The 15,198-nt window shown below is 38.2% G+C and overlaps 2 protein-coding genes across 2 annotated transcripts; both read left to right on the top strand.

Annotated features, from left to right (window-relative positions):
- Positions 1–334: 334 nt before the first annotated feature.
- Positions 335–9,151, top strand: LOC120744977 (suppressor protein SRP40). The gene is made up of 13 exons (XM_040049579.1): positions 335–460; positions 1,003–1,148; positions 1,290–1,385; positions 1,896–1,961; positions 3,803–3,905; positions 4,258–4,298; positions 4,622–4,693; positions 4,863–4,943; positions 5,038–5,103; positions 7,893–8,009; positions 8,117–8,209; positions 8,308–8,391; positions 8,575–9,151. Exons 1-13 carry the CDS (start codon positions 397–399, stop codon positions 8,875–8,877), a joined length of 1,332 nt encoding a protein of 443 aa, XP_039905513.1. The 5' UTR covers positions 335–396; the 3' UTR covers positions 8,878–9,151.
- A 2,622-nt stretch (positions 9,152–11,773) lies between these two features.
- LOC120744979 (DNA topoisomerase 1-like) lies at positions 11,774–13,861 on the top strand. The gene is made up of 4 exons (XM_040049582.1): positions 11,774–11,908; positions 12,048–12,136; positions 12,327–12,497; positions 13,550–13,861. Exons 1-4 carry the CDS (start codon positions 11,887–11,889, stop codon positions 13,553–13,555), a joined length of 288 nt encoding a protein of 95 aa, XP_039905516.1. The 5' UTR covers positions 11,774–11,886; the 3' UTR covers positions 13,556–13,861.
- The last annotated feature ends 1,337 nt before the right edge of the window (positions 13,862–15,198 follow it).

Here is a 15,198-nt window from a genome sequence, read left to right as displayed (position 1 = left end):
AGGCTACATTCCAGTCATAAAACTAGCGCCACCTGTTTGCACAGGTAAACCAGCCTTTCAAGCTAAGTAACTAACACAAACAGATGGTGACAGTCAAATACAATGTATGTAAGCAGCTTTCTGAATAAGACTGAGGCAAATAAATACAATTTAGAGAATTAGATCAGATAATCAGCTATCCTCTTAAAGGACAGCCGTGAACTTTTCGTGGTGAAAAATAAGTAGTGGGTACAAAAAAAAGATAACAGTCAGAACTGATTGGTGACTTTCTTTTATAGTGACCTTTATTTTGAAACTGATGTGGGGAAGTTTCTGCTTTTGGCCCTCCCTGTTTCTCCACCCCAGGGCTCCACACACCCACACCTTGTTATAAATGTGATCAGGTGGCTTTGTCAGATGAGACCTGGACTCCTGGACAGAGGAGAGAACTGGACCGAAATGGAGTCCACCCTCCTCAAAGGTTTGCTATTTGTTAACTGCCTTGTTTCTTTTTTTCTTTTACAGTTTGAAAAGTGTGGATTAAATGTATTTATTTTTGCATAATGCCTTTTTAAATGTGCAGAATAACCGCTGCAGGGAGATTGCAGCTGATGCACTCCTACCGCTTCATATTTGTAGACAGCAGGCTCTTTTTAAACCTTTCTCCTGCTGTCAGGGGTGTGGCACTTCCCCAAATTGTTAATTATTAGAGTATTCACTGATTTATAGCCAACTATAAAGTATATGCAGGCACAGTTTTAGTGTTGATGACTGATTTTTAATTTCTTTGTTTTAACCTGGCTGTCCTTTTAAGAAAGTTGGATAACAAGGACGTCCTGGCATATGATGCTGTCATATGTGTTTTTTATTTATTTTAATATTTTATTAAAAGTGCATGTTAAAAATAGGCTGATAAGACAGATGTTTGTATATACAGATTACTCATTAGTTGAGCGTTCAGAAAAATTGATGTCTTTCAGGCAGATATTTGTAACACTGCTCACCTGAATTGTTTAACTGCAGGTGGAGGAGACACTGCAGGCGTCGAGCCTGCAGCGGTGCCCTCTGGCGGTTCGCAGCCCCCGGCTGAAGTAGAAGGGCCTGCGGAGCTGGCCAAGACGCAGGGAGACAAGACTCAGATCGGGAAACCTGCAGGAACAGGAGATGAGGTGAGCAGGAGAAACAAAGCACACACGTTGTGACTTCTCCATTATCTAATGACAGTGAAGCAATTAAAGCAGCTCTGTTCACAGGCTCAATATCCCCACTGAAGATAACACATCTACTTTCTCCTCTCTTGTGTTTACCAGGAGATGTATTCACTTGACAGCTCTCCAGACAGTGAAGATGAGGGTATCGGCAAGAAAGAAAAGAAGAAAAAGAAGGTGAAAAAGAAGAAGAAGAAAGTAAGTGTGACAGAGTTCAGTAAAGTGAACTGCCGATGAAAACGGTATTGATTGTATTTGGAATTTTTTGTTTGTAAATATTTTCTGGTATCTGCTAAGTTAACTCAGCAGTTTTCTTAAGGTGTTGTCCTGACGGGAGCACATGTGGTGCTGAAATCATGAGTTACAGCTTCTTACAGAGGAGTGGAGTACAGTCAAACAGGAGAGAATCGTTTGTTCCATGTGTGGCTCAACTGTCGCTTTTTGCACAAGTGGTTAATGACATAGCAGGGATAGGTGTGTGCATGTGTGCTTGTTTGTGGAGTTTTCCTTTATGTGTGTTGCCAAGTGCCTGAAGGGCCTCTCCCATATGCAGTCACAGACACAACTTGCCGTCGTATGACAGAAACTCACTGGGGCGTGTTGGCCATGGCTCATTCCTTCTCATGTATCGTTTCATAAACAAAAGATTGTTTACATAAACTTCTGTACGTAAAATTAAGCACTAATATTCTCCTTCTTTCTTAACAGAGCTCCAGCTCCTCCTCTTCTTCATCTTCATCTTCCTCCAGTAGCTCCTCAGACAGTGATAGTGAGGTAAGTTGCAGATTGGCATGTGCTGATCAGGGTTTCAAGAGGAAAATTATTTGTTCAACAGAAATCAAAATAAATGCGATCGTCACATGTGGAGCCATGGAAGAAAAACACTTCTCGAACAGCCACTTCAACTTTCAGACCGAATGTCTCGTGTTATTTCCAACCACTATTTGATATGGAGGTCACAGTTTGTCACACACCACTTGTAACACTGGGGCATTTTTAACTAGTCAGTGCAAGCAAAAGTGTGCACCAAAATGTTGCTGATGCATCCGTGCAGAGCACTTTGTGTTTATTGGTAAATTGTAGTTTTGCTGATAAAGTGACAAAGCAGTTTTACCCGCACACCCACATGCATGACACACACATTTACACCTAACCACAGATCCTGTGATGGGTCTTTGAGAGCCTTTTTTAAAAGCTCCTGCTAAGGTCAGGCATCCAAAAGAGTTTTGTGAGGGCTGTCCAGAGCGCTTTTGTTCTCTGTATGTTGACACATGAGACACAAAGTCAAACACAACAGCAGACCCTCGACAGAAGTAAGTTGTAATGATTGATGGCTGATCTAGAGCCTTCAATTCTAATGTAATAAATCTGAATAAGTGTGTAATTTCTGTGATCATGTGACTGGTCTGTTTTCATTAGAATTTTCACCTTTATTAATAGATTCTGGTTTTAGGAGAAGCCAGGGTTTTCTTGCTCACATGTAGCTTCTGTATGTGCTTATTACCAAGTAGAAAAACACGACTCCCTTGCAGCTCCTTGCCTGCTCTAACCTGTCATTTACCAGGTGCTGCCATTACATGACTTAGTCATGACAACATTGCTTACAGTCATTAATTGATGTTTGCTTATGTGAATACCCTTCCAAACACTTAGAGAGTTTTGCAGTTTTGTTTATGTAAATCCTTACGAAAAGCAGCTATACAAAGTCCTTGGCTGGAAGCACAATTTCAAATCGGCTCACATGGGATTGATTGTCCCATTTAATTATGTATCTGCCTCCAGTGAGGATACTGTCTAAAGATGTTGTCTGTTCAGTGAATATTTAGGGTGGATTGAATCTAAAAACTGCATTTTTATCCTGTCTCTCAGCAAACTGATAGATAAGCACGCCAGTCTTCTCCCTGCTCTTGTCAATTTCAGCTCTTAAAATAACTCAAGGAGCACACAATGACTCACAATTCCAGTTTTGTCTAGTTTTCCAATTTCGCAACTTTTAGATGACTGCAGTCATATGATGACATGATGTGGGTGTAAAGACTGGAGACTCAGGAAAAGCCAGTTATTTTGCTATTGCATGATTTTAAGATAAAAAGACAAAGGTCAAAGACACAAAGGATGAACGTTTCAAAGCAACAACCAGTTAACCACCTAGTGGGTCACCTCGGATAGGACTTAACAACTGATGAGCTTTATTGTGACTTTATTTAACTTACTGAAGTAGAAGGTCTCAAAAATAAGTATACAGAGCAGCAGAAATGATTTCTCAACAGGCGATAGACTTTAATGTCCTGATCTGAAATGACAAACTATGTGAGAGGAACACGCCCATTAACAATGATATCTTTTGGATCTCATCCAGCTACCCATGAGTTGTGTCTGAGAAAGTTATGTGTCTTATCATGAGAATACAGTAACATATCAGTTGTGTGCATGCTTCCATGCATCACTGCTCATGCATGGTTATGCGTGGATGTGCATACTGTGAGTTGGTTTTGACGTCTGATTTTGAATCCTTCTCCCGAGTCTTTTTTATTAATACAAATGCAACACTGCATGAATACACGCGAAATAAAAATGCATTTACGAAACAACTGCTGTTCAATGTTTCCTGGCAGGATGAAAAGAAAAAGAAGAAGAAGAAAAAGGAGAAGGAAAAGAAGAAGAAAAAAGACAAGGAGAAAGAGTATATCCACGACAGTGTCGTCGTATCTCAGGCTGGTAGGTGATCTACGCTATTTCACGATGACAGTTTGTTCTTGATTTCTGCTTTGCAGCGTTCGCTCGATGAGCCTGAAATTTCAATTAAATCAAACGGCTAGTTTGTTTAATTTGCCGTTCACAAACAGATACTGAACATTCATTGGGTTATCGTGGAGTAGTGCTGAGGTCAGCTCACAAAGCCAGAATGGGGGCTGTGTCTAGATCCCCTTTATAACAACATGTCCTAAACCATCCTACAACCCCACATTCTGTGATCATAGTAGACCAGCTGTTTACATAACAATATGTCTTTTTGTTTCCAGAATGATTAAACTAATGCATTGCATTTTGTTGCATTCAATCTTACCAGGTTCCAATGGCCAAATAAAACATGCAGACGATCTTGGTCAGGTGAGAAACAACTCAAGTCTGTAATTTTATACATTGCATTGCTAAAGAGGTCGACGCTCCAGTAACACCTGTGGTATAAAGAACAGCTTTATTAATCGACCAACATGTTTTTTCATCAGGATTTCATCAGATTCATGAGAAATGTATTGCATACCATAATTTACATGCCGTACATGTTTAGCAGAGAAAAAAATTCTTAATTTGAATCAATCATATAGGTCCTGTGTACCGATCCACCAATCCACTCGGTTGTGTGAAAAACAGAGCACAATACATCAAAACATTCCAAACTTATCATTGTAATTTTTTTTTATTTGTCTCAGGATTTTAGCTCATCAGATGACGAGGATGACAAGAAGAAGGAAAAGAAGAAGAAGAAGGAAAAGAAGAAGAAAGTGGGTTTAATTTCCCCTCCAAAACTGGCAAATTTTACGACGACTAATTGTTTAATAAGACTATCAAATTTCAACATACCATAAATGACAAATGACAGAGACAAAGGTAGACTATGGTAGGTATGGTAGACTATGTTAATGAATATGTATTATACGTCCTCTGTCCTAGGAATCCTCTTCTTCATCATCTGATAGTTCATCATCTGACAGTGAGGACGAAAAGAAGAAGAAGAAGAAAAAGAAGAAGAAGGTGTGAAACTCACCATTGTCACCACATGTATGTAACTCTGAGGAAAAAGACAGAGAATGATTTATACTTAATACTTTTTATTCCTTTCTCACAGCAATCCAGCTCTTCTTCATCTTCTGACAGTGAAGATGACAAGAAGAAGAAGAAGAAGAAAAAGAAGAAGAAGAAAAAGAAGAAGAAGAAGGTATGAACATCACTATGATGTGTCTGTCTGCCTGATGTGTCTGTGTTAATGTGCAGACAGAAATAGATTTTATGTGAATACTTTTTATTCCTTTCTCACAGGACTCCAGCTCCTCTTCTTCTGATAGCGAGGATGACAAGAAGAAAAAGAAGAAGAAAAAAGACAAGAAGAAGAAGAAAAAGAAGAAGGTATTCCCCGTGTTTCTTAATTTTCAAGTGAATAATGTATTTTACTTCTGTGTTAAAACTCATTTATTAAAGAGATTTTTGTGTGTTAACTATATTTTTTTCCTTTCACAGGACTCCAGCTCCTCGTCTTCTGATAGCTCCTCTTCTTCATCTTCTTCTGACAGCGAGGATGACAAGATGAAAAAGAAGAAGAAGAAAAAGGACAAGAAGAAGAAAAAGAAGAAGGTAATGCCTGAGGTTCTTAATTTTCAACTGACTAATTTCTCTATTTCTGTATCACAGTTCATTGATGATATTTTGTTTTAAATATATTCATTTTTCCACAGGACTGCAGCTCAAATAGCTCCTCTTCTTCTTCTTCTTCTTCTGATAGTGAGGATGAGAAGAAGAAAAAGAAGAAGAAGAAAAAGGACAAGAAGAAGAAGAAAAAGAAGGACAAGAAAAAGGTCAAACAGATGTGGATGTTTGTTGTCCTCTTACATTCATATGACATTACAAAATTTACAGTCAGTATCCAGGCATGAACAATGAAGAAGAAACCTTACCATAGGGGTTTCATTTCTTTATTTAAACAACAAGATGAATGATGTTTCTTTTCCTTAATGCAGGATTCCAGCTCTTCATCCTCATCTTCTGACAGTGACAAGGAGAAAAAGAAAAAGGACAAGAAGAAGGAGGACGATGAGAAAAAAGTAAAGTAACTTGTGTTTGTGTTTAATAAAAGCATCGGTCCTGTTGCTCTGTGAAAACCCGCCCACAGTGAACACATTTGCCCTCTCACTGGCTTTTCACCATCAGGAAATGATTCCTAACAACTCAGCTTTTATCATTTTGAAAGTTTGTGAAGTTTATTTTTTTAGCTTAACTGTGTGCGTGTGCTTCTCTGTCTTCTTTCAGGATGAAGAGCAGAGTGATATTGTTCTGTCAGCAGCAGGTGAGTGTTTTCTACTTGCTCTTGTGCACAGTAATATAAATCACAGTAGCCAAACATTTACATTATGTTGATCCTTTTGGTTGCCTTTTCTCCATTTTTGTAGGTGGTGTGATTCCAGGACCAGATGAAAAGGTTCCTGGCAAGGTGAAATATTTGCTCACGCATACGTTTTCACACTACACCTGCATGCACAAACTCAATACGTGCAAACAAAAGAGCGACAGCTCCTGGCTCTAAAAAAATGAAGCCGATGCAAACTTATTCTTGATCATTTTTCTCGGTTGCCAGTTTCAGGTTTAAGTAAGGACTGCATGATGTTCCTTTTATATATTATGATTGCCCTGTTGGACTCAGAAAAGATGATAAAGCTGAGAATGGTTCAGTGCAAATTTACTGTGTGGCTGTCAAGTTGCTAGCCTAGATAAGAAGTACTGGGATAGCTAAAGATGACTGTGCACAAGAGACAAAAGCTTGAGAGAGATTAATGGAGCTGACAGGTTTTTGGGATCAGCCTCAAGTGGCTAACAGAAGACCTACAGTTTTTTTTTTTGTTTAATTTTTCTTGCTCTGGAGTTTGTTGCTTCATTGAACAGATGATTCCACAGGAGTTTTCAGTGTCCTTAGTTTCTCCCCATGTTGAGAAAAATTAAATGTTTACAGCTGACTCAGTGCTTTAGGGAGCCTACAAACAGGAGTGGTCACATCATGGTGACCACGTCCTGGTTTTATATAGAAAGGCATGACAGGAAGAAAAAAATATAATAGTTACTTTCCTTTCCCATGACAGCTTCAAACTTCAGACGATTGCAAAGTCTCCTCTACATTGGCTGGTATGTATGCTTCTCTAGCTCTTACATAGATCAAATAGCATTGATGGCATTGGCAATGGTATTGATGGCAATGATGTTTCCTGTCTAGCGGGGGGAGTAGAGGCAGTACAAGAGGATGGCAACCTGAGTGATGATGAAGGAGGAGGGGAAGAGAAGGACAAAAAGAAGAAAATGAAAAAGAAAAAGGTAAAAGATTGTCAGCTACCCATACAGAACTCTAATAACAGTACTACTAATAATAATAATATATACTAATAATAATAAATTAAACTTGTAATTGTTCAACTCTTTTACAGGATTCCAGCTCTTCTTCTTCTTCTTCCTCTGATAGTGAAGATGAAAAGAAGAAAAAGAAGAAGAAAAAGAAGAAGAAGCAGACAAAGAAGAAGAAGAAGAAGAAGGTGGCTAGAAAAAGTCTAAATATATATTTTACAGAAAATCGTGTATTTCTGTTACTGACTGACTGATGCACTTTCTAGGATTCTAGCTCTTCTGATGATAGCTCCTCTTCATCTTCCGATAGTGATGATGACAAGGTGAGAAGAACATCTACAAATATTACCATTTTCGTCTTTGCAAACACATTTGCCGCACTCAAAATTATGAAAGATAGAAGATTGCACAATTTAAATTGAGTCTTCTTTTTCATATTTAGAAAAAGAAGAAGAAGAAGAAGAAGGACAAGAAGGACAAGAAGAAGAAGAAGAAAAAGAAGGTGAGGGGGCATCCACTTTAAGGTTTTAGGTTGACTTTATTTATTTATAAGCTACTGTAATTCCTCTAAATGAAATATGTTCCTTGTTTTTTGTCCAGGATTCTTCTTCTTCATCAAGCTCCTCAAGCGATTCTTCTAGTGATGATGATAAGAAGAAAAAGAAGAAGAAGAAGAAGAAGGATAAGAAGAAAAAGAAGAAGAAAGACAAGAAAAAGGTAAAGAAGAGTGGACTCACTGCCTCCTCCTCCTTTGTATATTTTCAGAACTCTGGTTCCTATCTGTCTTATGATTGTGTGACCTCACTATCATATTTACACCCCAGGATTCCAGTTCCTCTTCGGGTTCTTCTTCCAGCAGTGATGATGACAAGAAGAAGAAAAAGAAGAAAGACAAGAAGAAGAAAGACAAAAAGAAGGTAGTTCTACCCTGTGTGATGGAAAAAAATGTGTCTCTGCTCATTTTGGTAATCCTATTTGTGAGTTGATGAGTTTCTAATGCTTCCTCTCTGAGCAGGACTCAAGCTCCAGTTCAGGCTCCTCTGGTAGTGACAGCGACAAGGAAAATAAAAAGGAGGAGAGTGAGAAAAGGAAGGAACAGGTAAAATGACCTGTAACATGCTAATATCATCAGGTTATATGAAAGAAAAATGACAAATAATAATTTTAGTGTTATTCTTTTTTACCGAAGTTTTGGCTCCTCGGGAAGTGAAATCAATAGAAACAACAAAAAAAGCTTTTAATCTAAAAATGTTCAAAATCGATTGTTAATGTTCATTTCCAGGACCACCTTGATGGTGAGCAAAGCAGCCACTCTAAAACCAGCATTTTAGCCTCGGGTGGTGGTGGACCTTCTGCCAGCTCCAAGCCAAGTGATACTCCCAATGTGTCTCTTACATCTCCTGCCTTGAAGCTGCATCCTGTGAGTTCTTCAGCTGCCACCAAGCCATCCCTTGTAATCAAACGTCCCAGCTACATGGAGAGCCTGATGGGCACCCCGAAGAAGACTGGAGACAGCACGACACACTCCACTAGTCACTTCACCTCAAAGGATCTGCTGTCAGGGCCCAGACCTTACCAATATTAAGATGTCATAGATCTTAGTTATCAGCCAAAATCTGGCCTACATCACACTGGAAGCACTTAAATGTAATCATGAATGCTTTAATGATGTTACCTTGGGTCATGATTTCATTGGAGTAAATTTTACAAAATAAATACACCGCTTAATTAAACAGGATTCTGAGAAAAGATTTGTGTTTTTAAAATTGACAATTGTAAACTTGTCAATTGGTGGAGGAAATGTCAATTTATGATCACAACAGGTTAAATGTTTGAGAAATAAAAGAGCATGAATTCATGTTTGTGGTTTGTGTTTGCTGTTATTATTACTAGTTGGTGCATCAGCACTTTCTACTAGAGGCTGCTTTCATTATAAGCAGTAAATTCTATATCTACAGTTAATTACAATGTAAATATTTTATACATGTAACTACTCTAAACTACTGTCAGGAAATACAAATTATAAAAGATAAAAGGAGTTGCTTTATTCTTTAGCAACTCCATTCAGTTTCTGAACCACAATTGATCACCTCTGTTACCCCTTGACATAGAAAGCGGTATGCACTGCACTGATTACTAGGTTGAGCATATGGTTTTAAATGTGTGTTGTACTGTGTCATTTTTGGACCCATGTGGACCATGTGCCCCAGTAATTATGGTTGCCCGAATTTATGTAACAGTGGGACACAGTTGTGACACGCGCAGGTGTTCCCTCAGACCCAATGGCTTTTGCTGCTGCATGGAGTTAAGAGCAAGGCAGCACAAGCCATATGTCTTTCAGAAAGCAGCAGTGCCATTGTCACACAGTATTTGAGATTCCAATATGTATGTGTATCTATACATGGAATTAACCTCAAATAAATTAAATGAAAGCCTGTATATATTGAATTAAAACTCAAATATAGTGAATGAATAAATCGAATGAATCCTGAATATATAGAAAGAAAGTCTGAATATATTGCATAAAATTTATGTTACAGAAGCTCTGGTGCCATCTTGTGTTTTAGATGTGTAATATTATAGCATGTGACATAACTACAGGTCATGGAAATCACTGCACAGGCTCAGGACCACTTCCAGAAATCATTGTCTGTGAGCACAGTTCACTGTGCCATCCACAATTGCAGGTTAAAGCTCTATCATCCAAAGAAGAAGACATATATGAACATGATCTACCTCTTCTTTAAAAGATCATGGAAGAGTTGAAAACTATTCTGTAGTCAGAATAATCCAAATTTTTAAGTCATTTTGAAAAACATGGACACTGTTGCATCCTTGAAATAAAGAGGAGAGGGACTATCCGGCTTGTTATCACGACTCAGTTCACTGCTACACAGCGGTAAACATGACCCTGTCCCAACCTTTTTGAGATGTGGTGATGCCATCAAATTTCAAACCGGCTGATATTTTCTTTAAAATGGTGAATTATCTTATTTCAAACATTTGAAATGTTTTTATGGTATATTTCATGAGATTTACAAATCACTGCATTCTGTTTTTATTTCTATTTAAACAATGTTATTTAGAATTGGCCTTGTTGATATGGGCCAACCTGACTGGAACAGTGTTTGTGTGTTTGTGTGTGTTTACTGCTGTCAAATATCAAAATGGGCCAGGACACAGGTGCAAGCAATCACATGCTGGTGAAAACAATCAGGGAAATCCAGGTGAGACAGACAGGAAGTAAAAGAAAAGTAAAAACAGGAAGTAACGCAAAGTAAAACTCACGATAAAATAAAGAACAAGACAGAGAGCCATTCGAAGACAAAGACATAAAACAGAAGGAAAACATAGAGGGATCACAAAGATCTAAAAAGGAGGAATAAGAACCTCAAACAAATACTAGAAACCACCAGTGCTACCTCTCAGCCTCCCAGTAGACACATTCACATTTCAATTAGAAAATCGCCATGTTCTCAAGTTTTTTTTTATTCACAAGATGCATAAACTTAGGTGTCCACACCAACTGCCCTCCTATCAAACTTTTACTCGTGCAAGGTAATAAAAACCAGAGCTAAATAAAGTCCAAGAATTCACAAGTACTGCTTAAACAGTAAGTCATAAACAGGCATCCACAGCCCCATGAAAAGTAAACAACAACTCTGAAGACTAGGGTAAGGATGAATTTATGAGCCCCCCAAAACACAGAACCACACACACACACGCACACAACAAACAAACAAAAAAACCCAAACAAACAAAGAAACTATGGAGATGTCTGTGAAGGTTCTCAGTCATCCAGGTCATCATGGAGATGGAAAGAAAAGCGTCTAGACAAGTTTCACCTCTCATCCGAGAAGCTTCTTCAGTTCTAAGAGCCCATAGGGCTTCAAATCTGAGACTCTCCCCCAATTGCTCTTAGAACTGAAGAAGCTTCTCGGATGAGAGGTGAAATATTTTCAAGGAAGCTTAAAGAAGTCCAGACACTTTTCTTTCCAAGCTCCTTAGAAAACTAAGGTGATCTAGTAAAGGCTGTAACAACCGGAAATTAAATCAAACCAGCAATCTTACACTTTCAACAGTAGAAAGCATACTGTGTTCACAAGAATCCTAAACACTGGAACCATGTCAGAAAGCACCCATGTGGCTTGCTGTGCTTAAACACAGCTGGTGTTTTACCCCACATAAATTAAACGGAGCTTCTTCTTAGATCCTCTGTCGAAAAACAGAGAAACAAAGTATATTACATCCAATCCAATTCATTTTCTTCCGCTTATCAAGTTCATGGTCAGGATGGTAGGAGGGCTGGAGCTTATCGCAGCTGATGTGGGAGAAGCAGGTGGACGGTGGACAGGCCAGCGAGCAAGGTTATGTATCAAATACGCATAAATAAGAAATATAACACTACCTCACAACGTCTCCCACTCACCTCACCGCAAGAACGAACTGCGTTTGCGGGGCGTGGTGCGGTGTTGAACACGTGACTTAGGTGCGGTCGGTCACTCCAGATTTCCTGAAAAGTAGTAGCAGCGAGAGCTCGCTGACAGAGTCTGTTTCAGAATCGGAGAGAAGAGGCGCATAAGTAATAGTCACAATGAGTTTCGATCTGTCAGAAGGTAAAAATCTATCGCAGCTTTATGTGATTTGTTTTTCTTTAGCTGCACTCTTCTGTTGGAGTGCGAACAGGTTTTGCGCTCCATATTGATATGTGGACACATGATCCTTAAAACCCTGACCCATCTTTGTCATTGGCAGCTGCGGGTAAGGACGAGGAGATAAAGAAGGAGGAAGCACAGAAAGATGAACTCAGTTGGCCCTTTGGCAAGAACAAAGATAAGGGCAAGGTAAGACTTTTAATTCGCTTTCCAGAACAAAATGTGCGCTACGGATGGGAGTTGCATTAACACGGTGACGAGAATTGACATCTCCTCTTGTAAACCTGTTTTTCTCGTATTTCCTTACTTTTGATTAACTACAATAATCACGACATAAAAAAAAAACTATTTATTAATTGTAAACTTTGTATATTTTTAGGAAGGCAGCAAAGACAAGTCTGGAAGTAAGGACAAGGACAAGCATAAGGACAAGCATAAGGATAAGGACAAGTCTCACAGCAAGGAACATGGTGAGAAGAAGGAGAAAAAGAAAAAGGCGAAGAAGCATGAAGGAAAATCGGGCAATAGGTCATCTTCCAGCAGTGATGAGGTAGGTGTACCTGCACGGTTTAGTTTCAGGGATCACTTCCTCATCTCGTGATCAGTCAAAGTGGTTTTAGTTGATTTTTATTATTATTGTTGTTGTTATTATTATTATTATTATTTTTTTGTATTTATTATTAGTATTTTGTAGCCAAAAGTTGTTATAGTTTTCGTATTTTTCTAATTAATTTTTATTTTGATATCTTTTTGTATTTAATTCGGTTTAGTTGAAGTTATTTTCCAGTGTGGATTCTCTTGTTTTAGTGTAGTTTGTTGTATTATTATTATTATTATTATTATTATTATTATTATTATTATTATTATTATTATTGGAAGGAATGTATTTAGGACCGTAGGTAAAAAAGTTTTTGGGATTCACCTTTTCCAAGCTCACAAAATATTTTTTTCAAAGGTTTATTTTTAATTTTTATTTTAGTTCATTAAAGTCTTTTCTCCCCATCTAGTTTTTGTTTTTAGTTTTAGGTAAAATGACCGGGGCTGGCACAGTGAACACACACAGGCCACCTCCACATAGCTGTCAGTGCTCAGTGTGTGAACGTGTCTCTGTAGTTATAAACCTGCAGCTGAACATGTAACATACCTGTCACACCTCTGTTCAAATGTTATCCGCCGAATCTTTGGTTCCTATGGAACAGCCATAACCAGCCTTACCAGTACTTGCAGTTTAACGAGATGAGACACACCCAGCTCTCTTTGTGTGCTAAAGAGCTCAGACTGTGATCAGATCTGACTGATTAACCCGCAGCAGGGGAACACCTACTCTTTCGTCTTTCAGAGGAATTCCTTTTCTCTGACTTACACTTTTATTTTAAGAATCATGTTGCTCACATTTGTATGAAAAGACTTACGCGCATATGAGCCAGTGTGTTACAGAAGAGGAAACTGGTCAGATGATATGAGAGCTGTGCCACACTTGGATCAGTCGTGACCTGATTACATTTCCCAATATTCCTGCCCTCCCCCCGGCTTTTAAAGTGTTCCTTTATAAATCATTGTTTCCTTTCAGCAGTAATGGGATTATTCCCTTTGTCATTTCAGGACTGATGCTTCTTCGGGGACCAAACTGCTATGTTAGTCTTTTTATAATATCATCTGTCGACTAAGTGAGTGTGCCAGTTTTTCTTTTTGTCCTTCTGTTGATGTCTCAAGTACACAAAACCGATGATTCCTGGAAATTAATGTTCTGACAACAAACAGTAGGTCTGCAGGATTTACCCCCATTTTTTTCCACTCCTGGCCTGTATGGTTTTTCACCACAAGATGGCAGTAATGTCCACATAAAGCAAAAAAATGTGAAGATACTTTCTGTTATGAGAATGAATAAAAATACACAGATCGTTGTTGTCTGTCACTGTCATTTATTTTTGTTTTGGTAAAATAAAAAAGAGTTGGACTAAAGTAAATAAACCACTCGAATATTTCTTCTTAAACCGGTGACTTTTATGAATAATAGTTGGGTTTTTATTTTTAAATTTGTTTTTTAAGTAAATGTTTTTTTTATTTAGATGCGTGTACGTATACTAAAAGAAGCAGTTTTCCTGTGAAACTGTGAATTAAAGATCATTTGATGTAAAATGTTAAGTGTTTTCTTTCCTCCTGGAAACTGGCCTCTATGTTGATGGATGGATCAGTTGAGGGCAGCGTAGTCGTGCACAAGCAAGAACAAATATTTGCCATCTTAAAAAAAAAAAAAAAAAAATCCCAGAAATAAATTGACCACACTTCAAAAACCTAAAAAATATGGTAGTTTGGTCACTCTACAGCAGAGATGTCAAACATAATGCACAGAGGTGAGAATTGGCCCCGGAAAGACACTTAACATCAAAGTGAGCTGTGTGTGACCCATGATGTAGAATGAGTTTCACATCCCTGCTCTAAATTATTGATAGAACTACTGACGTGGGAAAGAAAGTGTCATACTCAGCAGGTATGACATTGGACCACCAACCTAAATTCTGCCTGGCCTGACACTGATCAGATATGTAAGAAACTTCCAGTTTAACACATTGATGTCATTGACAAACCAATTACAGGTCATCAAATACAGCAATTACAACATTCTGTTCAGTGCTATTTATGTAGCATCAAATCACAATAACAGTCACCTCAAGGCACTTTATATAGTAAGGTAAAAACCCTATGATAATGTGGTCATACAAGAAACCCATTAACAAAGAAAAAAATCTACTTTTGTGACTTAACTCATGAAGTTTAAGCAGCCAGTAAAAGTAGGCTGTGTCCCTTTTTTGTGGTTGGAAGATGCGGACAAGCTGTGAAGCACACTTCACGTTGACAAACGATCGGAACCAGACAGGTTCATTTTTAAACTGTGCCCCACTGCTCATTTAATTTTCTTTCCCTTCACCTTATGTTTTATCATTATGACTACTTGTCGACATGCATCTGAAGACTTGACCAAGTTTACATTTAAACGTCTTGTCCGGTGACTTTTCAAAATTTTCCAAAACTGCACTAACACTTTCACTTTTTATAATTTACCAGAGACAAAAAGATCAGAGGTAGAAGTGAATGTTTTTTAAAAGTTAAAAAAATACTTCTCCATTCAGCTTGCAAAAGGACTCTGGGACTCAGTGATTGATGGAGCCAGTGGCTGATTAGAGCTTCTAATTATAAAAGAAGGAGTCCTTTTTCAGCACGATTTTGTAATCACTCACGGCTGTGGATTC

The sequence above is a fragment of the Simochromis diagramma genome, unplaced genomic scaffold, assembly GCF_900408965.1.
Source record: "Simochromis diagramma unplaced genomic scaffold, fSimDia1.1 OVJJ01000611.1, whole genome shotgun sequence".
NCBI classification, from domain to species: domain Eukaryota; kingdom Metazoa; phylum Chordata; class Actinopteri; order Cichliformes; family Cichlidae; genus Simochromis; species Simochromis diagramma.
The sequence above is the reverse complement of the archived record's forward strand: the minus strand, read 5'-3'. Positions and strand labels throughout refer to the sequence as shown.

Bases quoted from the DNA above. Each gene is read 5' to 3' on its own strand.
- LOC120744977 (XM_040049579.1), top strand. From the start codon at position 397: ATGAGACCTGGACTCCTGGACAGAGGAGAGAACTGGACCGAAATGGAG. The intron at 3,906-4,257 runs GTAGGTGATCTA...CAATCTTACCAG, and splicing joins TGTCGTCGTATCTCAGGCTG to GTTCCAATGGCCAAATAAAA. The intron at 8,010-8,116 runs GTAAAGAAGAGT...TTTACACCCCAG, and splicing joins AGAAGAAAGACAAGAAAAAG to GATTCCAGTTCCTCTTCGGG.
- LOC120744979 (XM_040049582.1), top strand. From the start codon at position 11,887: ATGAGTTTCGATCTGTCAGAAG. The intron at 11,909-12,047 runs GTAAAAATCTAT...TGTCATTGGCAG, and splicing joins GAGTTTCGATCTGTCAGAAG to CTGCGGGTAAGGACGAGGAG. The intron at 12,137-12,326 runs GTAAGACTTTTA...GTATATTTTTAG, and splicing joins AGAACAAAGATAAGGGCAAG to GAAGGCAGCAAAGACAAGTC.